The sequence below is a fragment of the Crocodylus porosus genome, unplaced genomic scaffold (genome assembly GCF_001723895.1).
Source record: "Crocodylus porosus isolate Cpor-Errol unplaced genomic scaffold, CroPor_comp1, whole genome shotgun sequence".
Lineage (NCBI taxonomy): Eukaryota > Metazoa > Chordata > Crocodylia > Crocodylidae > Crocodylus > Crocodylus porosus.
Genome location: NW_017728910.1, coordinates 15,881,995 through 15,909,010, shown reverse-complemented (window position 1 = coordinate 15,909,010; position 27,016 = coordinate 15,881,995). Strand labels below are relative to the sequence as shown.

General features: G+C 38.7%; 1 protein-coding gene across 2 annotated transcripts in view; it reads right to left on the bottom strand.

The window, feature by feature from the left end:
• The window catches only part of NLGN1 (neuroligin 1), a 490,728-nt gene that overhangs the window by 305,498 nt on the left and 158,214 nt on the right, over positions 1-27,016 (bottom strand). For both annotated transcript variants that reach the window (XM_019532744.1, XM_019532745.1), the window contains exons 2-3: positions 19,318-19,377; positions 9,499-9,651 (exon numbers count right to left, since the gene is read on the bottom strand). In XM_019532744.1, coding sequence (XP_019388289.1) covers positions 9,499-9,651; positions 19,318-19,377 — 213 coding nt within the window. The remainder of the gene's footprint in view (positions 1-9,498; positions 9,652-19,317; positions 19,378-27,016) is intronic.

Here is a 27,016-nt window from a genome sequence, read left to right as displayed (position 1 = left end):
TGATTGTCTCTCTACTGTGGACATGGGTGTAATTTTCATCAGTGCACACAACAGTGCACATCACCACTAATATACCATGTATCTAGGCCCTGAGCCGTACTTTTCTACCAAGTTTAGCTTCATAGAGGTTAAGAGAGTATCTGCATGAGTAATACTGAACCAAACATTGCAGAACTGGACACAACAGGCAGCATTTTTCCAAAGGGCCTAAGTGACTCAGGCACCTAAATTCTGCTTTCAGAATGCAGTTAAGCACTTAAATCCAGAGCTTCAAATGTATATAGGCACCAAAAGATGTAGACAGGCATGCAGTAGGATTTCCAAAAGTGCACAAGCAGGTTAGGAAGCCAATTTCAAAAACCTGATTCTGAAAATCAGCTGGAGTTGGACATGTCTGTAAATGTTGATTTGAAGTTGACCACTTCTTAAGACTTTTAAAAAACCTGACTTGCCTAGGCAATTCTGAAAATCCCACTGGTGCCTATCTGCATCTCTAAGTTGCTGGATTCTCATCTACCCAACGTGGACGTGGACGTGGAGGTGGAAACTGAAAGCACAACAAATCGTAAAAGCCAGACAGAACATTACATCTTCAAAACAGAGTCATAGGGAGGGACCTACTTAAATCATGGCAAGACAAAGCGCTCTTTGCACCCTCTCATGGTGCACAGACCTGATTTTGCAGGCATTTCATAGCAAGCCCACCCCTTGGCACTGATTGGATGAGAGGCCCCGCCCCTCGGCACCGATTGGCAGGAAGGCTCCAAGCAAGAGGAGGAGGAGGAGGAGGAGGGGGCAGCCACCGTCTTGATTGTGCCACCCTGCCCCAGTGCTGATTAGCAGAGAGAACCTGGCAGCGGGATGACGGATGAGGGGGCAGCTGCCATCTTGCCTGCTGCTTTCTGTGCCACCCCGGCAGTCAGCACCTTCCCCTCCCAGCAGCAAGGACCACTGGCTCCCACTGGGGAGCCAGCATTTTATTTGTATTAAAGGCTGGCCTTTCTTGTTCTTGTTGATTTTGTGGACAGTCCCAGATTTTGAGGTTTCCATGCAATCTGCAACACTGCAAATTAAGTAGGTCCCTAGTCGTTGCCAAAAACTCCAAGAGTAACTAGGGGGAGACCAACATTTTAAAAGACCAACTATTTGGAGCACGAAGATACCTTCAAACACAAGGAACCATGACAAGTGAAAAAATCTTAAGAGTCTATAGTCAGCAAACATTTTTTCAAAACCAAAGATAGGTTACTTGGAGGTTAAATACGAATTAAGCATTCCCTAGAACTGAATAGTCATTCAAACCTTATTAGCAGCCTAACATTCTATAAAGAAAATTAATACCTCCAAGAGATGTTCATCACTTAATCAAGGGGACAAAAAGTGGGAAAAGGCATTGTAGAATATAAGCATAAAATAAAGATTCCCTGCTTGCCTTCATATCAATATTTGTTTTTATTAGTTATTAATATACAGGCTATTTTTCAATGTACTGTACAGAAGCAGTAAAGCAGTGCAAGCATATACCATAAACATTATTAAAGGAAGCATCTAGCATCAAGAGCAATTCAATTTGCCAGAGTATTTGCAAGATTATAAGTAGTACCAGAAATCACATGGCTATTAGATGCTGGTTCTTAAACTGCCTTTGCTGTAACGAGAGTACCTAAAAAAGAGTGTATAAATTAAAAAAAAAAGAGAAAAACTTTTAAACAAAATTCCAAAATAGAGAATTGCTACGCTTGCATAAAACAGACTTCTGCCACCTAGGAGGTCAAAAACCAGTGTGAAATCCTGGCCCATGGAAATCAATAACAAATGTTGCATTGACTTCACTATAATCAGAATTTCATCCATGGCATATAGCATGCACACGAGGTGCAAGGATACTACATGCTATAAATCAGAGGTAAATAAAACACAATCTTGGGACTGTCTGATGCATTTTTCTTATCAGAAATACCTAAATTTAAACTAAATATCAAATGTACAATGAACCATCATGGTATCAAGGAGAGAAATACGGGGTCTCTCCCCCTGTATTATTTAGGTGAGTAGTTATTATTGAAGTCTGTACAGTTTTCTCAGAAAGTTTGCATCAGAGAGAAGGTACAGTACAGAGAAAGGCGCATTGTATTTTAACATCAACACACCGTCATGCATTCAGAATAGGATACAAAGATTAAGTACTACAGTAACTACGAAGACATGAAGCGGTTAATAGGAGACATGCAGAGGAGGTAGGTGTTTCTCAGTCAGTGCCAACTTGTGACTGATCTGGCAGGTCTTTTCTCCGTGATACTTTTAAAAGCATTACCTATTAAGCAGCTCTATACAGATAGGATACTGCAGCATCAGGAAAACTGGTTTTAATTAATATAATTAACTGGCATTTCTATGCCAATCACAACAGCACTGAGTGTCCTAGCTGACTGACTGGCACAATAAACCAGTTCCCAGAAATACTGAATTCTGGGGATATTACATGAAGAAAATAAGCCAGGAGTATGCAGGTATGTCAAGCTACGCAGACTCGGGGGTCTAACTGGCGTTTAAACTTGACCTCTCCAGCCCCTCGAGTGAAGGGGGTGCACAGACAGGCAGTATGAACTGTTAGTATAGTCTGTTGATAATAAACAGGTTTGCTTTCTAGCCTGTGTACTTGTAGTTTATATTTCTGTTGAAAGAGCTACCTTGAAAATATCCCAAACAGCTCATCAAGCTTTTCATATCATGCCACGGTGAAAAATGGTAAAGATTTGATTTTAAATCCATGGTGCCTGAACACAAGAGGGTGAGGCACCATGGATTCTTTACGGGGTTAGGTTCTTACTGCCTGTAAAGATGAGGGCTTGTGAACTAACCGGGGTGTACAGAGCCAGAGCAAACACCAGGTGGGACCACTGGAGCATGCCAGGAGCTTGTTGCAGCTTTTATTGCAAAGGGCACCTCTTCTGCAGTCAGCTGCATGAGACCATGGCTGTGCTCCAGCTGTTCAGAAAAGCGGTGCCTCTGAAGTAAAAGCTGCAGCAAGTATCTAAGCAGCTCCTCCTTAATTTGACAACCCCCAGTGAATTAACTGGACTGTGGCCTATCCTTATACAAAAACAACAACAACAAAAACCCAGTTCTACCATATATCTGCAGCCAATTCATCACACCCAGCCAATGCACAAGAATAGTGGCGCAGGAAGAGGTCCTTTAGTAGAATATACTGTGAAGCAGGCTAGATTGTTTTATTTGTTTTTAATCCAATCACAGTCGATACGTTTCTTAATATTTAAAGGGCTACCATATTATTACAGAATTTAACACAGCTAAATCTTTCTCAGCAGGGAAAAATGACTGCAGTATAACCAGGAGGATCTGAATGTTTGATTATTTATATTTAATCTAGAGATAAATATAGATCTAGCTCTATAGAGATCGATATTGATCTAGATCGATATAGATCTATATACACACGCACCCTATTTATAGGGTCCTATTTAACAAAAACCAGCTATAAAACTAGATTAGCACCGACTATTGTGTTCTCGACACAAAGTTCAAGGATATCACTTACCATCCATCACCTGGAAAGACAGATTGCACAGGACTTGTTCTTAAACAGAACGTGAAAGGCCACACGTTATAAACAGTGCAATTCCATTTCTCTTTCATTTGATAGTCCCCAGCTGTCCATAGCAAATAGCATTCCTTTCCCTCTTGTCATTCGTTAAGGAAAGATTATAACAGCCTTTAAATTCAGAGACATGTTTCAAACTGGGATAAAACTGGGCCACCGAATTCATCTGGTTCCAAGTTGCTTGCTTTAAATCTCCTCTTTCAATCTGGTCATTGTTGTCTTTCAGTTGACTTCTAACATTTGCTAGAGAAGTAGTCAGTCTGCTGTGTTGGTCTGAAGTCAGGAAAAATGTAGAATACATTTGCACCTTAAACAGACTAACCGATTTTGTTAGTCCACAAGGTGCATATCTACCCTGTCTTCTAACATTTAAATCATAACACTGCCTATGTAAGCAGCTTTATTGTCTTAAGACACGTTCAAAGAATTTTGTAAACTCCCAGAATTTCCCTCCCGACTAGATGAGACGGTGAAGTTTCTCTAGCAAGATTTCTCTTCCTGTGCAGCTTTTATCTGGAAAGGCAATACTGTGGCTAATAGTGAGCTCCCTCTGAAGATGCCATTGCTGATTGGCTGAACAGTGATGCACCTCTGGATCTGCATGAAACCACTGTCCCTCAACTGTCCCTGGAGTGGGGTGAAAAAAAAACCAACCTAGCTTTGGAAAGAAATCATCTGATTATTAACCAGAAATTAGTACAAGACCAAGAATGTGCATACACAAAGAAAGGCCTGAACAAACTCTAGAGCACGAATCAGAAAATATTTCAAGTCAGAAAGTCCCTTGGAAATAAACTGCAGAACTTCTCAGGCAGGATGGCCACTGTTATCCAGAGAATAATGTAACATTTTTTTTCCCCTCCCTCAAAGTTAGTTCATAGTATCACAGGGAAGTAGGGCTGGAAGGGTTCTCATGAGGTCCTCTTGCCCAACCACCTGCTCAAAATTGTTCCTGCCTTAATTGGAAAAAAAAAAAAAAAATCAAAACCAGAATGGAGTTTGAAGCTTATGCCAAGTATTCAGGAATGAGAAATAAGATTTAAACTAGAAGGAGCAGTAATTATAGGTGTTAATTATCTCTGTGATTATTTTGCAAAAAGCAATAATTCAAAAGTGTTTGACTTGACCGAAAGTACCGGCTAAATAATAAGCTAAAAAAATGCTTACATTTTCTATTTTTGAGAGAGAAAAGACTATTTGAACACAAAAGGAGGATTAGTAGCAGGTGTATAGGTTCACAATGACTTCTAAAGACACCCTCATATTGGTGGATACTTCAGTCTCAGAACTAAAACAAATGAGGGAGGGTATTATAACCCTTTTGCTGTCCCTGTAACCCTGGCTACTTCCTCAGGTGACATCTCAGTTTGGAAAAAAAAGAACTTCCTCTAAAATGTACTGGGCGTGCCTATACGTGATGCTGTGTCGCTGTAGTGATGCACCACGGTGACGTAGCTCACTGCTATGACAGCATAGTGTCAGCACGCACAAACTGTGATGCCGAAGCTCATCGCTACGGCGATATAGCGATCTCACTATAATGTGTCGCTACAGCAACACAGGCGCTGAAAATAACCAAGCACCACCAGAATGGCACAGTAACAGTCGATACTGCACCATCATTTAGTACTTCCTAAAGCAAGCACTAAATGGCAGCACAGTAACAGCTGCGCTGTCAGGGGCATGTGTAGACACACCGACTATGTATGATATAAAAGCTTTCCAGGACATCCAATCCTGGCCCAATACCTTCTCTCCCTCCCCTCTTCTGCGCACATCCATAACTACTGGCTTTGCTTAATATGTTTACTAATGTATTTTAAAGCATTTTATAACTGGTCCAAGATAAGAACGCAAGAAGGAATGCAATCCTGACTCTGCTGAAGTCAATGGCAAAAATCCCATTGACTCTTACTAGATGAAGAGATTTCACCTCTGCAGTGCATCTCCAATCCCCAGCACAAGTTTCAAGTAAATAAGCCATGGCATGCAAAGATGATATCAAGTGAGAGATACTATGCCCCTAAATCTTCTCTCAGGGTTGCAATGAGGGTACTGTTTGACTTGGAAAATAGGCCATTTTATATGTCCAAACCATTAATATATTTATTAATGGCGACTGCCATCATTAACATTTTTTTGGAACGCTCTTTATTGCTAAGTAATATTTTTAAATGAAATCAATAAAAGTTGGCATTTCCCCCATTTACATCAAAACACCTGCATTAAGCTTTTTTATACCTATTGCCTGCTAGTATCAGCAAAGATCATCTTAAGGAAAGCAAAGTTTAATGATGCAAGGCAGGGCATAAAACTGAATATTGTAGAAGTTCTTTTTAATCTCTGCTTTGTTGCTGTAGTGGATATATAGTGAAATAGAAGAGTGATACAGAAGAGAAGACCGAGGGGGGATTTAATAGCAGTCCTTAACTACCTGAAGCAGGGCTACAAAGAGGATGGAGCTAGACTGTTTGCAGGGATGGCAGATGAGAAAACAAAAAGTAATAGTCTCAAGTTGCAGCAAGGGGAGTTTAAGTTTTCTCTTATATCCAACCTTTGTCACTAGGGGGGTGGTGAAGCACTGGAACCGGTTGCCTAGAGTGGTGGTGGAATCTCCATCCTTGGAGGTGTTTAGACTGAAGTAGATAAGCCCTTAGCAGAGATAATCTAGATGGGGATGGTTCTGCTTTGAGTAGGAGACTGGACTAAACGACCTGCTGAGGTCCCTTTGAACTTTAATTTTCTATGATTCTAAATGTTGGCATAATTTATTTTAATAGGATATGATGATGAACGAGCGAGCGAGAGATCATTCCAGATACAGAGTATATGAACAGTCATTTTATCTGCAATTTAACGGTGTATTTATTATATTAAGGGAAGACTGTCAGCTTGAAATCCGGTCAATTTTTTAAAAGGTGACTTGAAAGTAGTTCAAAATATTACAGCAGTAACTGACTTTGGTTCTGTTTTAGTGATTTTAAAATCACAGGTCCCAATCAAAAAGAAAAACGGTTCTCGTTCCCTAGCTGCTGTGTAAAACACTATGCAAACTAAAAGGAGAACTAAGGAATGAACACAGCTGGAATATTTCCAATCTTAGGGCCTTGTTACACATTAATTTTAGGCAGCTCCTGGAGCTCTTAACCCCTGGGCTATCCACACATTAACACCTGAAACTAGCTATAAACACACTCCACGCAGCTTTATTGGCAGGTTTATCTCTGATCTGTGTTACCCAGCTCGTGTTCTATTAGTATGTAGCCACTCCCCACAGATGCGGGGAGTCCAAGTTGCAGTCCTCCAGTATCCCAGGATGCAGTGTCCCCTCACCCACCCTCCTCTTCTTCATGGACAAACTTTCTACCCACTGAACTCTGATGCCTGGCAGGAAGTTCTGGCACCAAGGCAAAACCTCCCACCCCCCAGGAGTATGACCTTTCTACCCCCATGGGTGCAACCCTGTCCAAACAGCCTGCAGAGCACATGCCAGCTAGCCAGGTTGCAGGGCATGGTCGGTCTGGAAGCGGGGCAGATCCAAAGTAGGGGCACCAAATCAGGTCCCCATGAGCTGGAGTTTCCTTTCTAAGGCACAGGCAGTAGTTCCTCTGAAAGTGTCTTCTCTCACTACTCCCAGGAAGCACAACCTGCATCCCCCACACCTCAATCCCAATTTATTAAAGCATGAGACCATCTTTAATTTACTGTCTCTATTATTATTATTATTATTTTTTTACTACTTGTTATTTTATTCTTCAGTGGTTGACTTCCTTCATTTCACCACCTGTCCCCCATTCCCATTTCTTTTCCACTTCCCATTTCATACCCACCACCATCCTATTAACTCTCCGCCTCCCAACTTCATATGCCCAACCCCACCAACCCAATCTGTCACACACCCACCTGCAGCAGGGATGGAAGCCTGTCCTGGCTCACCAGCTTTCTAGTGGCAACTCCCAGCTGTAGTTTTCAGTCATGCTCTTGCTTGCCAGTAGCAAGCCATAGTAGCAAGCCACAGATGTACAGGTGGGGGACAGTCAGAAAAGGTTTTCAGCCTTAAGGTGCGACAGCTCCAAACTGAGCTAGCACTAAAGCCAATCACCATTTAAGCAGCTAAAAGGGCAACAAGAAACAAGGCCCCTTAGTAAGACATTGCTTAGTAAGAATCCGTGATGATATCCAAAGATAATATTTTACTTTCTATGAAGCCAAGTTCGTCTTTGGTACTTAAATCAAAATTTCCAACATGATGGTTACATATGTACTTAGGAACTAGCAAAACAAGAACTAATGCAATCAAATTGGAAACACCGCACCATTTGAGAGCCTAGTCTAGGATAGATAAATGTAAACTGATAATGTCAGACACAACAGGACCAAATAAACATTAAAAACATGTTAATTAAAGAATAAGGTAATATAGTCTATTGATTAGAAAGCTAAATTACAATTTTTAGTATCAACATGTGCCCAAAGTCTTCAGATCAGGGAAAACCCTCAAAATTACCAGGTCACACTGTAAAAGATAACAACATGAATGAGAGGAGAATACTATACAGATAATTATTCAGTAATAGCTATCACCATATATATGAATATTGGTGGGTGCTATATAAAACAACTGAAGTTATACCAAACTTAGATTAGATTCAAAAGCAAAGAGAAGGAAGAACAGTGAGCAAGTCAAATTCATTCTCTTCAATTCCCCAGTTTTTAGCAAAAAGGGTAAATCGACAGATGGAAGTTACCCAGAAGAGCCAGTAAGAATTAATGAAAAGACTAGGTGAGTTCTAAACATAGAAACTGGGGACTGAGGAATTATGTGACCATGGAAAAAAGAACCAAAGCAACATGTACAATAAGCTCAGTAACCTTTTCCTGTTACAAATACATCAAGAATAATATTCACTGGCCTTCTGAACTAACCCCGCAGTCTGTGAACTGCTGCCAGCTTATCAAGCCATTTTGGATATTATATATAGTGCCATCATGACTCTCTCATAAAATGCTCTGATACACTATATTGCAATATCAACTTACACCATATCCTAGAATTCAATTCCTGTTATCAAAGGTTTCAGTCTATAAACAGTTTGGCAGAGTACAGAGCTGAAAACAACAATTATCCTATTCTCTGGAGACCAGGCTGATCTGTCATAAGCTTGTCCATACCAAACAAAGAGCAAACTCTTGCTTTTGAGAAAGACCAACCAATTGGAAATAGCTACTTGGGCAATGCCACACAATTCTATTTTATTTAAACCAACTGTGTTATCATCTATAATTCAACTAATCTAAAGCAATCAGAAAGAAGATTTTGTATTCCAATTCATTTAGCCCATCTAGAAAGTATTGAATGTATATGAATTGGACTGACACTTCATGTTGTAAACCACAAAGGAATCCAAATACATCAACAAAGGCACAGTTGAGTGTTAAAAACTTCAGATTTATACCAAATGCTCTTGTTCCATCAAAGGACAGAAAACCAGTGATCAACAACTTATTCCTTCACAATAAAAAAATTCCCTGTCTCTGAATTAGCACTTTAACATGATTTCCATTCCCTTTTGTCCATCGCATACACAAGTCTAATCATTGTTATATTCGTAAAGACAGTTGGAAGCACAAGATTGGCCAATCTGAACATCTGCATGGTGTAGTTCTATGATTAAATATGAAGCATAAATTCTAAGTTTTTCTACATAATAGTGGTGACAATTTTACATTGAATCCACAGAATACAAACCTTTCATTTTGGAAGCAGGCTTTATACACCAAAGAAAATAAGCAGTTTTCTGAGCATTATCTCATGAATAATATGAACTGCATTGCAGATAAAAGGGATCAATTTAAATCTGAAAGCTTCTTACCAAGTACCCCCAAGCGATAGTTGACTGTGATGACTATCACATTGCCATAACTTGCCAGAACACTACCATCATACAAATTTCCAGTGCCTTCCATGTAGGATCCTCCATGAATATACACCATCACTGGTTTAGGTCCCCCACTGTCCCGAATGTCTGGAAAAAAAACATTGAGAAACATTTTAATCTCAAGAAAGTTGAAAAAAGAAAAAAAAAAAAGATGCATGCAAAAGATATATATTTCTACTTAGGCTATTATTTAAGTGTTTCTCAAGCAACTTGTATTAACCTTTATAGAATGAAGGAAGGCATAAAAGTACAAACTGTGTTTAAAAGTAATATACTAGCGAGCCCAAATAAAAAGTATGAAAAAATATGATGGGTTGATAGCAGTTCTTCAAGGTTATGCGAGGGAAGTACGTGACCTGATTCTGCCCCCAGTGAAGTTGTTGATAAAATGGCCGTGGCCTTCAGTAAGAGCAGAATTAGACCCATGTTGGACACTTTTTGAAAATCCTACCTTTAAGTACTGTACAAACGCATAAAGGCATCTTTGTGTAATTAAGTTGAATGGGATCTGAGCTGATGTCAATTTGTTGAAGTCATATTCTTCCGTGGCTTCCAATATAAGAGCAGCAACTTGTAAACAGGGTATACAAACACAACTCTTCAGGTGCACCTGAAGTTTATGTACCAATTACTTTGGAGGCACCAGAGAAAACAGGATTGTTTTAGACCTCAACTGAATATTATCTTGTCCCATAGAGTATTAGGGAAAATAGTCTGTTGCCTATATTGGCTAAAATTGAGAAAATAAAAATTGTACTTTGGTCAAGATGTAGAATAATTGCAGCCTAAAATTAGGCTTTTAACATACATAGCTAGTCTGATTTTTTTCCCTGCTGCCAGAAAGATCTGCAGGAACAATATGCAAAAATATCCGCCAGATCCAGCAGAAAGATCCACGGAAACAATATGTGACCATATGGGGAAAACAGTAAATCTGTCTATCCATAAAGTGCTGCAAAACAAAAAAGTAAATAAACTGGGGGGAGGGGGGGGGCTTGTATCTTTGTTCCTTTCATTTTAATTCTGGATCCAATTATAAAGCAATATTAAGAAAATCAAATGAGGAAAACGAGTTTTGTAAATTGATGCATCTACAGAAACCAACACGTGGATGTTTGACACCGAGTTAAAAAATGTATTGACGGGCAAGTTCTGAAAATAAAAGCTTAAGCATCCCATCGTTATGAAACAACAATAATGGCTTTTGAAGCTATGCTGCACTGAAAACCAAACTGGCCCCAAAAGTTTACCAAACATTTCACAAGAATTAGAGAGAAGTGTGTGAGAGTAAGGGGGGGAAAAAAATTGCTGTGGTACACCTGCATCAAATGATATTTCAGACTGTTTTGTTACTGGCCCGCCATCTTCCAGTGCACAATGCTGCATTCAAAGCGAACCTGAAAAACAGCAGGTTTCAAAGAATTGTAACATTTCCATAATGGGGAACATGGAGTATGGTCAGTATCTTGTTGGAAGAAAACTTTTGCATGATAATAATATTCAAGCTTTTTTCCTTCCACAGTCAGGAAATATCAGTGGAGGAGAATGGATGTCTTTGTAAAGTTTTCTTCTAAGTGGCTTAAGTCTAGCCAAATTTAAAAGCAATGCTCAATAAATCAGTGTTGCCTTGAATAAGTAGGGCAAGGACGATGACAAGAGAAGGGGCTGGTCTAAAAAAGAAGTTGTAAGAGCATCTGCATTTGAATTTGGTGAAACAGGTCAGAACAGATGGATTCATTTTTATAAAATAGCTATAATTTTCATTTGGATTCTGTTTTGAAGAAAATGCCAGACTAATCAAGACCCAGAATCAGTCTTTTCAGTCATGGAAGTGCTCATACAATCATTTATTTACTAAAAAATCCTGGGGGTATTTATGGGTAATCGCCTGCCGTGTCCTTTTGCCCCAGCACACAGTAAAGCTTTTTGAACATGCAAGTGTCCAAGTCTAAAAGTTAAGAGGGCATGTAATGTTTTTCAATGGAATGGAATTATGGACTTCCAAGATTTAAACTTAAATAGAATGAGGAAGACCTTCTGAATTCTTTAAAGCATTTGTTTTCAGTGGATGTTTACACACAGCTTTTGCTTCCTTTTTTTTTTTTTTTTTTTAGCATGGATCTAACTAAAGGAAGCAATAATAAATTATTAATCTGAAAATCGCTAAGTGACAGTTCACAGAAGAAATTGTACACAGCTAATTGTATGCTTGGACGTAGCACAGGGGGAGACTGTTTCAGAACTCTTCTTTAATTAAAATGACATAGAATTACGGTGTACCAACTGTGAATGGTAATGGATGTTGGTAGTTCTGTTCTTTATCTGGAAAATAGTATTGGGGTTGTTAGAGAAGAATGGGTGGCTTTTATCTGAAACAAAAAATATTAACCATGTACCCCTGAGAAAAGCAAAGTTCAAGGTACAAAAAAGAGGTTCTTTTAATAAATTCAGCCCACATTATGCCTTTCTATGATTTTTTTGTGAATTTTATGCTTGAAAAGGTTACGGGCAGGCAGCATTGCAAATTACTCTTAATTTATCCACATGCCACATCAGATCAGACTAGTTAAAATATGTATTTTCTCCACAAAGACTTCCTGAAGAGCTCACCAGTGACTTTAAGGAAACCACTTCTAGAAATTAAAAGTAGTTCTCCCTTAGGGGCCCTGCCATAAGTTCAAATTAAAGCTGGGTAGAAACAAGCTATAAAGTTGATACACATTTTCAAGCACTGACTTCGTAGCTGGTTGGTCCTTTTTATAGCTGGATAGATGTGTTTATGGAGTGATTATTACTTTGCACATGTGGCCAGTGTACGTTTTATTGTGCAATTAACCAGTTTGTTGCATAATATATGTAATGTATGGCAGGGACCCAAGTCACAGGTTCTCATCCATTCCTGGAAACACCTTTACAGGCCTGGCATTCATGCAGAATCCCTATGAAGCTAATGTAAGTACAGCACAAAACCTGTGCCTGCAGCTTTCTAACACAGAATGAAAGCCTTAATATGAAGGAAAAAAGGGAAACAAATGGAGATTGCTTCTGTCTTTAGAATTAATATCTTTAAAGTCAGCAAACAGGGTGGGGTGTTTTATCCAAATATAGGAATACTAAAAAATGTATCCACTTGGCACAGGGAAGCAATATAAGAGGTACAAATGGGTATTAATAACTAGAAATAATAGGATAAAATATAGATAACATAAAAGTAAACTGAAAAGCAAGGAACACTTCCTGCTTACAAGTTCAATTAGATTGTGAGCATTTGCCCAAGGAAGTGATGGAAAACCCACAGTTTGAGACTTTTAAAAGTTAAACCAGACAGAAAAATAAAAAATAATTTTTAAAGGGAGAAGATCCATCTTGGCACAAAGATGTCTAGAATAGTATTTTCCAGAGTCCCAGTGAAGGTAGTCAGTCAATTCCCACTGAACTGAGTACTTAACTCCTCTAGTACTTCACTTCCCATTCTATTTTGATAGATTTTTTTATATTTAATTTCTGAATCGATGTCCACCCATTGTGCCAGAGTACTGCAGTAGTCTCAGGGCATGTCTATATGTGCACATTTAATGTGCATTAGCCCAATTTAGGGCACATTAAGGACATGTGTCTATATGTGCATACCTTAATGCACCCTAAAAATGGTGATTTAAGGCTATTTGAACCTAAATTTAAGGCTATTTGAGATGATTTAAGGCTATTCAAGCATAAAGCAGGTACCACATTTATACACAAATAGTTAAATCGCATTAGCGAACATGTAAACACGCTAATATGCATTAACGTGGTGCATGTCCATTGACCTGGGATGAACTTTAGTCCCGAGTCAGTCTACATACCCACGTTAATGCACATTAGCATGTTCATGTGTGGATGCGTGCCTAAATCGCCTTAATGCACATTAGGCTAATGCGCATTAAGTTTAGGCATGTGTAAAAGCACATGTATATATGCCCTCAGTAAAATGCATCATAGCAGAGCTGCTTTTCTTTACTGAATAGCAATGCTTGATCAGGAGGGTCAAATTCCGTCTCAGTGTTGCAACTTCCGTGAAATCAGAAGGCGATTCAAAATGAATCACAAGACGGAAGCAGCCTAGTGTAACTGTAGACTTCAATAGTCTCACCAGAACTGGAGGGATCCAATTTGTAACCCTTTCTCTGAGCAGCACTATCTCCTACAAGTTACTCTGTGAGAATAAGGCCTGAAGAGTTATTTATGCAGCATTTGCACCCAGAAATGTGCATTTATATGGATTTAATTTAGTTTCTAACCTGGTCTATTTAATTAAAAGTTGGGTCAAAAGAAAAAGAAATTTTTCATATTTCAAAGATGTACATGGGCCATCTCTGTTCAAAATCCCACCCTGACCACAATCCTTTTCCATCTTATTCATGCCCCAATTTGTTCTGGGTTCCACTTACTGTTATTCTCAAATCTGCCAACTTATTTACTACCTACATGGGATAATTATTTTATTTGACCTATGTAAATGCATTTTCTTGTTATAATTTCCATTGTCCTTCATACACTATTCCTTCTTACTGCTTGGTATAACCACTTGTTTGACCATAAAGCCAGAGAAACAATAATCTGCAGGGTATGATCAAATGGAAAAGGAAGAGATGATACTGAAAGCCAGTTTGGCACAAAAGCATCTCCTCCAGGATGGGGAAATCACAGGAAGTGCTTCTCCAAAGCCGCTAATAGCCGCCTGAAGTAGAAGGAGGTTAAAATCAGTGCCTCAACATTTCACCTTTATGACTGGTCACAGCATAAGGAAAGAAGGAACTTCAGTCATAAGTTCCACGAAGTTACATTTGTTCCATGAGTCTCAGAAATAATGTAATATAAAGCAATTCTGTAAAATTCTTGTTTTGATATTATGTAGATGTATCCATGTTAGGACCATAATACGTCCAGTTGTCTTTTGAACATGATGTGGCAGCACAGAAACAATCAGGAACCTTACTCCTGAACTGGCTGCTATAGAATCCACACGCCTCCTGTGCACCAAGGTTTTACATGAGGCCTGTTCCACTTATTCCAAAATCCTTTTCCTACAAGATTTTGTGGAGCCAAAACATACTACCCACCAATACCATGATTTTAACAGTTGAAAAGCTCCTTTGAAGATATTTATTGTCAGTCTAAATCTAAGGGACAGCATGACTATATCTATTGTTATTTTACTATAGCATAAGGTACTATTACTGCAAGTCCTGCTATGCAAACCTCCATTAAAATCACATCATTCAAGTGGGATGTAAAACTGAAGGCTTGACAACTGGAGATCATTACAGAGTCCGCTGCACTTTTCTTAAGAGTGGGAGCATTTAATCTTAATGCTCTGGCCATTTCCATCTCCCTTCTCCTGTTCTTCAGTTCCTGTCAATCCGTTGGGTCATTTTGCAGTCTATTGTTAAGTGGTTGGCTGAACTTCCTTGAAAGGTAGCTTCATTTAAGAGGTGGATGAAATGATCACTATATAGCAATTCCTAAATTGGTAAAGTGCTTTGAGATCCTTCTGGATAAATGCAAGAGATATGAAGTAACACGAAATGAAAGCTGTAATTCTGACAGGCCTTTATAGGTAGCTAGAGAGGGGTCTAATTACCATGGGACATAAGCAGCCAAGTATGTGGTAATTTTAAACTACTAAAAGATGAAAATTAGTAATGTAAAAGCTGACAGTCCCTTCACTGTTCTAGCAATGCTTAGCAATGATATAATTGTAATGGAGCTAAAAAGAGCTGCTTACATTAAGGGTCTGTCAGAATTTGTACTATGGGTATTTTCTAGTATTAATAAAATTACTGTAAAAAATTCAGTGTAGGCTGAATTATGGCTTTCAGTCTGAGAAGAAAAATAGTCTTTGCAAAATTTAATTTGTAAATACAATGGGAATTTTTATCTTGAACCACTGATGTTCATGAATTCCGAGACTGAGTGATCGTGTGGGCACAGACAATGTAGATGTCTCTGTTTATACCAGTCAATTACTCTTTGTCCTAAATTGCAACATTTGTGCTGGTCTAGTCAGGCAAGAACTCATGAGAAACTGTAATTATGCTAAATCACATGGTTACTTTGTACCTCAAACAAATGCGTGCAACTATTTGCCAGTCTCCAAAATTTGAAATGTTATGAGTTGTGGATACTTAAGAGATGGCGTCCTTCTTTGTGTGCTACTGTGGCAAGTAAAAACCAGTGAAAGGTTTGAGTTAGTGCCTCTCTTTTTTTATTTTTTAAAATGCAATGGGGATACGGCATCTCTCGAGTGAAAACCCTCAAAATTCTGGAATTTACTTCTTTTCTTGGTCTACTGACCTTCAGATCAGATCCCGAGGTACATTCTGTATCACTGGCAACATCTGAATCAAGACTAAATGTCCCTCTGATCCTGGCCAGAAAATACTTTCTAGTCCAAAAAGCAATTAATTTAGGATACAGGATACAGAAGGTTAGACGAGATCATCACAATAATCTGCAGAATAGGTGGTCTTTTTTGGTTTAATAATCTATGAACATACAGCAAAACCTACTACTTCCCCCCAGGCTTTAGAGAAAGTAATGGGAAAGAGCAGGGAAGTAGGGCTACAGACCATGACTTGGTGAAAAGTTTAATACCATGCTACACCACAGATGTGTTTAGTAGCCATGGTGCTTGGATTCTTAAAAATGGAGGCCATAAAAAGTATCTGAGCCAAACAGGTGAGTTAACCAAGGAGCATAAGGTATTTTTGACAGGAGAGTCCATTTGTAACCAAATCGTCCTGTTTATGCCCAAATTAGTACAACCAGGTCCTAGTCCTCGATGAAGACTTTAGATGTCGATAAGGATTGGTTATCGGTCCATTTTGTAAGATATAGTAATGTTTTTAAAAGGCTGTGCTTTGTGCTTTCTTTCTTTTTTTTTTTTAAATTCATAAAACTGCCAAGGACTAGGATGAAAATACCAAAATAATTTACATTAAGCCAAGCCTTCTTTCCAGCTATGAAATACCAGTTTATTCACTTCCTGAGTCTTTTGTACTAGCTTTTTCTCTCCCATTTGTCCACAAAGGTGCAAATAAACCAATGTTATCTCCAGTGATGGCCAGACACAGTTGGCTTTATCACTGTATCATTTATCCATGTGCAGGTTCTCAGTTCTTAGTGAAAGGCGTGCCAGCACCTCCAGGGAGAGACAAAACCTAACTATTTGAGGCAATAGATGCTGACCTGCTGGGAAACAAGAGAGAGTGACTCGGTAGACAATAAAGTCTAGGAAAGCAACGAGTTTTGTATAATGTTGACTTCGGCACACATTTACACTTACAATATTTCAAACTACCTTCATTTTTTAAACTGTAAGTTTGCAGTTCATTAGCTGGTAATGTGCCCTAGTGCCTTTCCGTCCCATGAAAACAAAAATGAAAAATGATCTAATTAAGGCTGGTCTAGTGCCGGGAGCACATACAAGAGATCCAATTTTGATTATTGAGCCTAGTCTTCATAGTTCCAGGACTGGCAAGGGCCTGGAAGATTGACCTTGGGTTAGAGACATTTAGTTGATGGAAGTAGGGATTACTAATCACTGTTACACAGTGAACTCTTCTAATCAGCATATGACATCAATTCACTCCACCGGGAGCATTCTCCAGTCCATTTAGGTGATGATGCAGGCTCTTTGTTGGGACAAGGCACAAGAGAAAGAAGAGAAATGAGAGCTCTGAGCTTCTAAGAAACATAGGCAAGGTTCTGCAGTCTTTAAAATACACTGGATTTAACATTGCGTGGCCACGTCCTACATGTAAACAGAACTACTTTGCCTTGGCTTTTCTTTACACGGCATTATTTTAATCTATATTTATGCTTGTCCCAAAACTTTCAGTGTTCAGGTCTCTGAAGATTTTTTTACTTGACTATAAGCTCTTTTATGGCAGTTATTCTATGTCAGGAGAAAGCTGGAAGGTTTGGCAGGTGATTTGTTACATAGGAATCTTGGCAGATTTTTCTGTGGAAAGATGAAAGAAGACAAGGAGGCAGCTATTTGGGTTCCTTTATTTGTCTCCCAAGTAAGTTTATCTTTCAGGTTGTGGCTTGTTTTCAGTCGTTTCTGCACAGCCTAAAATAGGGGACCCTCTTTCAGAGCAGCATAGGAATTAAAGATGGAAAAGATCTTTACACTTAAACCCATTCAATATAAAAAGGCCCGTGCTTGCCTTTTTATCCCTTGGCTACTATTTGTGAAAGGGTTCTTGGAAAATGATGCACTCATCTCATAATAATGTCCTGGAGCTTTTGGAACTAGGATATAAAGTTGAATGAGAGCTGGGCAACACAACGTGGCAGAGGATCACAAGGAGGCTGGACGATAACCATCTCATTAAACATAGAGAAGTATATACTGCTTAGGTGTTGCCAGGTAAGTTTTGGGGGGCAATTTAGCAGTACTGGCAAAGGTGCCAATAGGCAGAAGCTATTGGGATTTGATTATTATCTACATCCCTGCTACAAATTCATTCTCAGGAGAATTCGCAGAGTACATTAAATCATACCATGTGAACCAAAGCACATCACGTGATGCTTTTTTTTTTTTTCTCATCACAAAACAAAAAAGTTACTTGAAGGAAACTTCAAGGTCTTGCCAGCAAATTTCACCCTTTTTCTTTGGGCTGAGGAAAAGGAATATGGTAAAGCTAGTCTGCAAGTTAATAAAGATTGAAGCAAGAGCATGTAACCCCAAAACAGGTGAGGGAGTGATACAGAAAGTTTGGACACATTACCTTTTTTTCATCACAAATGAAGTGTGGGTTTAAGCTTAGAGTTATGAAACTCATAAAATGAATGGGCTAGATTGGCTGCTTTGCTTCCACTTGTTTCTAACATTACTTCTAGTCTGCAATATTAAAAAAATCCAATATATGTAAGCTTATGTGATTAATATTGGAATCCATGAACAAAAATGATGTGCTTGATATTTACATGCTTTCGTGCACGTTTGTTAGTAGTATTTACCAATGTGTTTGTGAGCATAAGCCCAGAGCAAGCAGGCTTTTGTATCTATTTCTAATATAGAAAACATAACGGATAGATGCGTGAAGTTCAACTTAGCACCACTAAATCTTGGGTGATAAGCTGATCTCAACCAAATGAAAATATAACTTCCTGTTTTAGTGCTATGCTTCATCATATATAAGGGAGAGCTCTCTGGATTTATACCGTTTAACACAGTGATACAGAAGGAAAGGTGTTTGTACTTTTTGTACTTAAAATTCAGTTGCTTAAGAGACACTTTGTACAAGCTTTCTAACATTTTCCCTTTACAAAGACAATAGTTCATGTTTATCAAACTGATCAGTTAGTGAAAAAGAAACATCTTTGTATTTGGTGAAATACACAGGGTTAGAGAAAACATGCAAAAAGGTGTACAGAGAGACTTAAAAAGAGTGTTAGTTCAAATAGTATGGACAAAATTCAGTCAAAAGGTGGGATGTAACATATCAGAAGCTGATTTCAAGAAAACAAAAAACCCTCCTCTTTAAATATTGTTACTGTTTTATATCAAAACTTAGAACTTAACATTCTTTCTTTTAAAAAAATAGATATATGTAGATAAACAACAAGCAAGAAGACAAAACACATCAAAAATGGGAATTAAAAAAAACTCTTCAAAAGAAGACAAGAAGTCAAAAAAAGAGGGGAGAAAAAGATTTTCAGGGATCCTTGTCATGCAAATCAGTTTGGTGGCAAAAAAAATACCTTCATCTTCAGCACCGTCATTATCACCTAAATCATCTGTCTGTTTCTTTGTAAGGGGACCTAGGATTGAGAATGGAGAAAATGGAGGAAAAAAAGACAATTCAAGAATATACAAGACTGAGGAAAAAAGTCAATGTTAAATTCCCATAGATGTTTCAAGAAAAACATTTTGGGGGAAGGATGCACTCAGCTTAAAAGAATATCTATGATTTTTTTTAAACTTATAGCAAAATCTTTCCTGTAGGGTATGGCTGTTGGGAACATCTATTATGAAAGGCAAATAGTGCCCAATGTTTCATTTTTTTTTTTTTAAATCAAGAATAAAACAGCGTGTTTACGAAGAGCATACCCACCATAAACAAAAGGAACCAGAAGCAATATTCCATTGCTCAATTTACCTGTTTCTCTCAATTTAATCTGGTGGTGACAAAAATACCAAATTAGCTCTAATCCTTGACAAAATAATACCGCTGATAAATACCTTGGCAATTGGCTAAAGTATTTTTTGTGAGTGTGTAATGCTAAATAAAATTTCTGAATCTAACTATTTTAGCTCATGCTTTTCAATAGTAAGCAAAGTTTTAGCTTTAATTTTTCTTTGTCCAACTCATTCATTACATGCTAAATTTAAATACAACCATGGACTGAGTATTCTCTTGAAACCTATGACTACCTGCTGAGATATAAAGAAATAAGACCACCCAAAAGTGAACTAGAAACAGTGAAGTCCTGGCCCTACTGAACTCACTGGGATTGCTGCCATTGAATTCAGTAAGTCAATGATTTCAACAAGATACTCAGAAGTAACAGTTAAATTTTCAGCACAGGTAGGACAAGTAATATCCCACAATCAATTAATAATACTATGTGAATTAAGCTTCAATCCTATTCCAAGCAGAGCACAGATATTATTAACGCATTAGGAGATTCACAACACTTTGCAATAGGAAAAAATAGCTCTTCACTGTTAGCAGGTAATAAAAATATACATCAGAAGTAAAGTCAAAGGACATACTGAAAATATTTCCATATGTCAAATATTTTACACGCTTAAGCATGAATAAAAGACAGTTGAAACTCAGCATTATCTTTCCTTTTATCAGAGCTCTTTCATTTCCATGACTTTCTGTAATTTGCATGCAAAAAAGCAATCTGTATAAATGCAGGACTCTAAAGTTAAAAAGGCAGCCAAGCACAGAGTAGAAAACAAGGATTTCTCATGCATAAAACAACAATAGGGAAAAAAACCCAAGGAAAAAAAAAAAGATGAACGGTATGTGTCAATTTGTGCAGTAAATGTAGGCAAGAAGCATGCATTAACTCCAAGCACCTTGCACAATGAGATAGTGTTAAAACATTTGTATTTAAAGAACTCTCTCCACTTCTCTCATATTACAAGATATTAGTAATTCAACATTAAACCTGCAGTCTGTGAAAGGAATACTAGGTTTCTGAATGCTACTTAAGGGGAAAAAAAGAAATCAGGAACTGCTGTTTGTATTGCACTAGGTGCATGCGTTTGAGAAACGTAAATAGCCCTTAGACACCAGGAGATTTTAGTTGTGAATTTTAGGAACTGGACCATGTCACTGAAAACCACAGGCGAATATCTTAACTAAAGCATCGGTCATGAATACGGTTTCAAGCTCATTCTAAATACAGAACACTAGAATTATACATCATAAATTAAACACAAGAACGTTACAATTACAGCTGCAAGCAATCATTCTGTTTGAAACCGAATCTTGGTGAATGCAGTAGCTTCTGCTATTTGGAAACTCTCACTGTAATATTTGCAAAATATGACATCTATGTAATGTGACCCTATCTGAATGCAGGCAGCACCCTAATGATTTGCTGTAACCATTCTCACACTATAGCTACTGTACTTCTCAAAAGCCAAAACCACTATGTATAGCTGGGAAACTGGCAATGATTCCTGTAATGGCATCATGTTTTCAGCACAGCACACAGGGAAGAATGAACTCCTATTACCAACTCTAAGACAGATGCACGTAGCAACCAGCCATGGTATGTTATAGTTTAAACTAGGTATTCTGTTTTAAGGGCTACTTGAAAATTAAGTTTAAAAAAAAGATCCAAAGGATAATTCAGTGGCATCTGTAAAGGCATGTTTATCACGTATTTTTCTGCATAAACCGGATAAGTTCTCTCCTGGCCAGAAAACCCAGACCTTGAAAGTTCCATTTCAAATAGGTGGATGTCCAGTCCTTGATTTTAAGGGATGTCTTTTATATGGTACCTTGTGCTTCATGCCATGCATCGAGCCACATAGCCCTGCATCTTAACAGCATCCACACTATAGTACCAATGTATTGTGACTGATATCTTTAAACAGTAGCTGAGCACCTCATGTCCCTTGCTCGTTGAGCCCAGATACAACACACAGAGACTGCATTAACATTTGCTGGAAGTATTAGTGGAACCATCCAAATGCTATTCAGCCTAGCATCGATTAACCACTACTCACTTTACCCACAAGCCCTGAAATCCCAGTTTTACACAGAGGCTCTCTCTAGTTTAGAAGAAATGGATTCAAAACTTACCACTCTCCAAGCCTGGGAAATTTATCCCCAAGCACACCACTGTCCTCTTCCCCTTGGAAATGGAATATTAGCATGCCCAGACCCCACTCCACCACACAGTGAGCTGCAACAACCAAGTCAGCTAAGGCCTGCTTGAAGCAGCAAATGCCTATGCTTTGGACAGACTTTCTGTGGCTGAGCACATGAGCAGGCATAACAAATATATCGGTATCAAAGGAGATGGGCGTAAGCTATTAAAGTGCAGTTTTAATGTCTGCATGATTCTCTAGTGACGCAAGCATAGCAAAATGGCTCCAGGTGTAATCCTGCTTCATTCAGTTAGGGTGATTTAGTTACCTTGTATTGCTACAAGATCATGCATATGTAACAGTTTATAACAGATGACAGGCACCCCCCAGCAGCAGCTCCCCTTCCCTTTTCCAGCACCTAAAAGTATGCTTGTCCATACCCTGAGGGTCTTCTTCCTAGGGTCAGTGTGCTGTCCTGATGATTGAAATCTAGGTCATGTTAACAGAATGAAGAGAGGGCCTCTGTGATCATCTGAAAACTAAGCAAAACATTACTTTTTTTTTTTTTCTTTTTTTGCAAGTGTGCTGTGCAACTTCATTAACAACTGTAAAATACTCTGCAGCCCTCAGCTCAGTGGCTCTGAATATTTTTAGAATCAATGCCGCCTTCCCTAGCTTTACAGGGTTCAGTGGCATCCCAAAACAAATGTATTTCTTAGCGCTCACCTTCTTGCATCCTGTGGCACCCTTGATCTTAAGAGTGGGTGGCAACCCTGAGAGCATGGCAGGGAGTGCTGCAAGGTGCTCAATGGGGGAGAATGAGGAAGCCTGGAGGTGGGACATTAGCATCCTGAAGGAGGCAGCTGGCCGTGCAGGAGGAGGAAAGGGGCAACGGTGGCTGTAGACACGGAGGCTGCCGCCAAGTGAAGGCAGGGGGGCAGGGCCCTGTTGTGCCACACATTTTCTGCTCTCTGCCCCCATCCTGCCCGCCCCATCTGTACCCAAGAGGATGAACACAGCCATTATGGCTTTGGCTTATGGCCCTTACTGCTAGCTTGGAAGCACAAGAAGACTAAGCCAGGCTGAAAAAAAGAACGGCCCATGTCTGCCCACCCACACATAGCAGAGTGCAGGTGCTGCCAGAGGGCGCGCTTTTCAATCCAGCTACTTCCCTGCTCCTGGAGCCGGTGGAAGGGACTGCCTGTCCACCGCATGCTGGCGTGGACACAGGGCTCCCGAGGCGTGGAGGAGCCACTGCTTACTTCCTCACACGGAGGCTGGGCGCCACGGCACCCTTCAAAGGATCTCGCAACGCCACAGGCTGCTGCAGCATCCTGGTTGAGAATCGCTCCCTTGCACGAGAGCTGTACTGAACTACTATTGCTCCCAAAGCTGTCTAAACTCATTAAAAGCTGGGAGAAGAGTAGTATGGTCTTGAGATATTAAGCAGCAGCAGCAGACTGGCTAAATTTGGCAGTCTAAAGCACTTACAAGCTCCCTGAGGGGACTTACAGGGGGGCAGCCAAGGGGAAAGCCTTTTGAAGTCACCACATCAGGTATACAGAGGCTGTAGGTTGGCATTCCTCTGCTCCAGCAGGATTTCTCCTTCTTATACAGTAAGCAATGCTTCCTGCATCCTTATTCTCAGGATAATACACTCCACTAACTAATATTAGTGCTGTCTGCCTACGAGGGGAAGAGCATAAATAAAGGCTGAATCCTTCAGTCATTACGCCGGAAAACCTCCACTGAATTCAATGAGTTCAGCCTTGGTTGTAAAGAAGTGAACCGTTATAGAAGAGTGGGAGACAGCAATACCCTTCCTATACAAACATTTGGAGCCAGTTTAGAAATGTATGCTGGAGATATAATTTGCAATTACAAGCTGCAGGTTTCAATCAATAATCTACGGGGAAAAATACGATTTTTATTAAAACAATATTCTTGAACAGAAAGATTTCTGTAGCCCTACTGATAATAAATTCTATAGGGTTTTCCCATCTGGGAAAGAACTGGGTTTGATATTTTATCTTCTGTTCAGATGCCAGAAACTAATTAACCAAAATCATTAAAATGGTGGCAGGATATAGTGCACTAACAAGCAAAAAATAAAACTTGGAAACTTTCCAAGATTGCTCCTTACATTGAGAGATTCCAAAAAAACCTGCAACGAGACTTTAGCCCATTCTTTCTGTGTGCCCCCAGTGAACAGCCACTAGTTTCTCTTATACTTTAACTGCTTAGGGAAAGAAAAAAAAAAAATCTTTTCCCCATGTTTATAAAACACTTTGAACAGAAATAGTACCTCATTGGGCTGGTCCAGACTTTAAGCAGAATTTTCTGCTTCTTTTCAATGCAATAAATATTGAATATCAGCAGAGCAAGCAGATATCTCAAATGCTGATGCAAGGGTGATCTATGTTAACAAGAGATTCTACAGGTCTAGCCTCTCATTGTTGCATACACATAATTCTCATTAATGTTAATGGGAAAGGAGACCCCTATGTCAGTTGAAAAGGGAGAAAAAGTGATTACGACATTTTGTGTCTCATCAAGGCAATGAATAGTCTTACTGCAAAGACAAAAGGAATACTGTGGGTAAGAGGAACTCATAATGAACTCTTAACTCATTTAATGCCAGAAGTGTCCTACTTACATTGCTTGAAAGCATAATTCAAACACTTTAATTTTAACACAACTGATATTAAGGTATACACTACATTTTAACATCTCTAACTGCCCACCCTTTGCGTACAATGGAATTCTCTTTTTAAAAGGAATAAAAATATCAGCGTTTCTGTGCAGTTAACCGAAGAATAATTATGTGCTCTGAAATAATTAAAGTTCAACCATGTTAATACTGCTTTTTATCATTCCCTTTGATGTAGGACTAATGTACTTTAGCTCCCAAATACATTAAAGTGGATTATAAATTCCCTCTTTATGGTCTAAATTCCGTAAAAGTTAGCTGTGGTCTTTTGCATCACACATGCAGTGTTCATGCTTTCCACATGAATACAGTACCCGCTTCTGGCCTGGCAACCTTATTCATCAAAATTCACACTACAAAACTGAAACCATTTTGTAGAACAACAGGATCATCTCTTCAGCTGAACTCAATGAGCTTTTTCAGATTTGCACTAGATGTTGGCCAAAATATACTATTTTACCAACGATAAGGAAGAGGAAAGAAAGGTTCTTGCTACAGTTTTAACTAACCTCAAGATGAAGTTACAGTCATTTTAAGCCTAAGTTCAAGTAATTTTAAGCCATTACACTAGAGAGAGGTCTTTGACTGTATGATATTTCAATCGCCTGTCCACGGGCAGGAAAAGGTGCAAGATTGAAATCAACTCTTGATGCAATACAGGGGGGGTCACCATGGTTTACTAAATGGATTACAATGGTTTGAAATTCGGGTTCATGATACTTTGGCATGCACCTGTCAATTATTATTATATATTTACTTTTTATTTAAATAAGCATCCATCCAACTACTACGCTGCCTTCTTCACTAGAACAGGATTTTTAACTTGGGCTTTATAGTTCAACAAAGTAAAAAGAAATTTAAAAAAAAACAACCCTTTTTAAGTACTACCATCAAAAGTCATAACGTAATATTCACTCCTTTGTTAACTCAGATATCATTTTCATGCAACTTGGACTCCAACTAAACTACGGAGTTGAATTATCACAATCAGGCAGATGCTAGCTGCATCAAAATAACATTTGGTACTTTTTCATGAGTTTAATCATTTAAAAAATGAATTATGAGTATTATCAACCTCCTAGACCTTGATATTCCACTATATTGATATGTTAAAAAATGGATTCACTTTTTTTAGAAAAAAATCTATATATATTTAATGATAAATTGGAAAGATACCTCATAATGGTCATTTGCAGAATAATTCTATAAAATCACCATTGCTCATTAAAATCTGAGGAAGCAAAAAAAAAAAAAAAAAATATCAGGAAAAGTGAACCAGAATTCCCTTTGAAAGAGATTTTCAAAGGCATGAATGGCATTTGGGTATAACTCAAGAGTCATCTTACATGGAAAAAATCCTGCTCAATTTTGACCTGGAATATCCTATCAGTCTTCAGCACCACATACAAAGCAAAATTATTTTGTATTTTTTCCTCAAGCATTGCTTGTTTTTGTCAGTCAGTAGTCCCTTACATTACTGGCCCCTTTCCCTTTCCCTTCTCTTGCAAACTGTTTTTTTGTTTATTGTAATGATTTTTTTTTAAGTAACATTATTCACATGCGTTACTTCTTTCTAAGCCCAGCAAGACTCGTTTGTCAGCTCTTGTCTTTTCCAAATCTCTCTCATCCTCACTGCTATGCTAATGGCAGAGCAGGGCAGGGTGACACTTTATAGACTAACTTCTTCAGAAAGGAAGTTTCTGGCTTTCATAGTAGTAGGGCTTTCATAGGCTACAGCCTACTCCATGAAATGCTATAAAAGCTCATGTCTCTTTGAATGAGTTGGTCTGTATGGTACAACTCTGCCCTGCTTTCTGCCTAACTTCAGACAAAGACAGCTAACTATTTCTTTCTACTATTTAAATGAGTTTCAGACGTACACTTGTCCATACCCTATGCCCATGTAACCATTTCCTATGCCATCTTCCTTGATTCCCCATGTACAAAAGGAAGAAACTTTCTAACCATGTCCATTAGGTGTCCTCCCCCTGCCCAGCCCATACATACAAGCCATTACTAAAAAACACATTTTTCTGTCCAATCTTGATAAGAAATTATATATAGATTTCTATTGAAGAAAGTGTTATTTTACATATCCTCTCTTCATATGTTAACATAACTGAATATTTATTGCTCTCCTTCCCGAGTCTGTCTGTTTTTCTCTCTTCAGTCTGAGCGCACTTAACAGCAAGAAATGCAACTGTTCCTCTGTTTAGATAGCGCCCTCCCGCTCTGAAGGGCCAAATACACAGAATAAAAGCAACAAGACAAACTGCCGAGTTGCACGCTTTTTGCGGGCAATTTTTCCACAATCTCCCCCCTATTATGTCATCTTTTTTCACACACACAACCTGACTTTGTTTAAATATCCATTTCCAAAAATGTCCTTCATGAGCAGGCTGTAGATATAGATG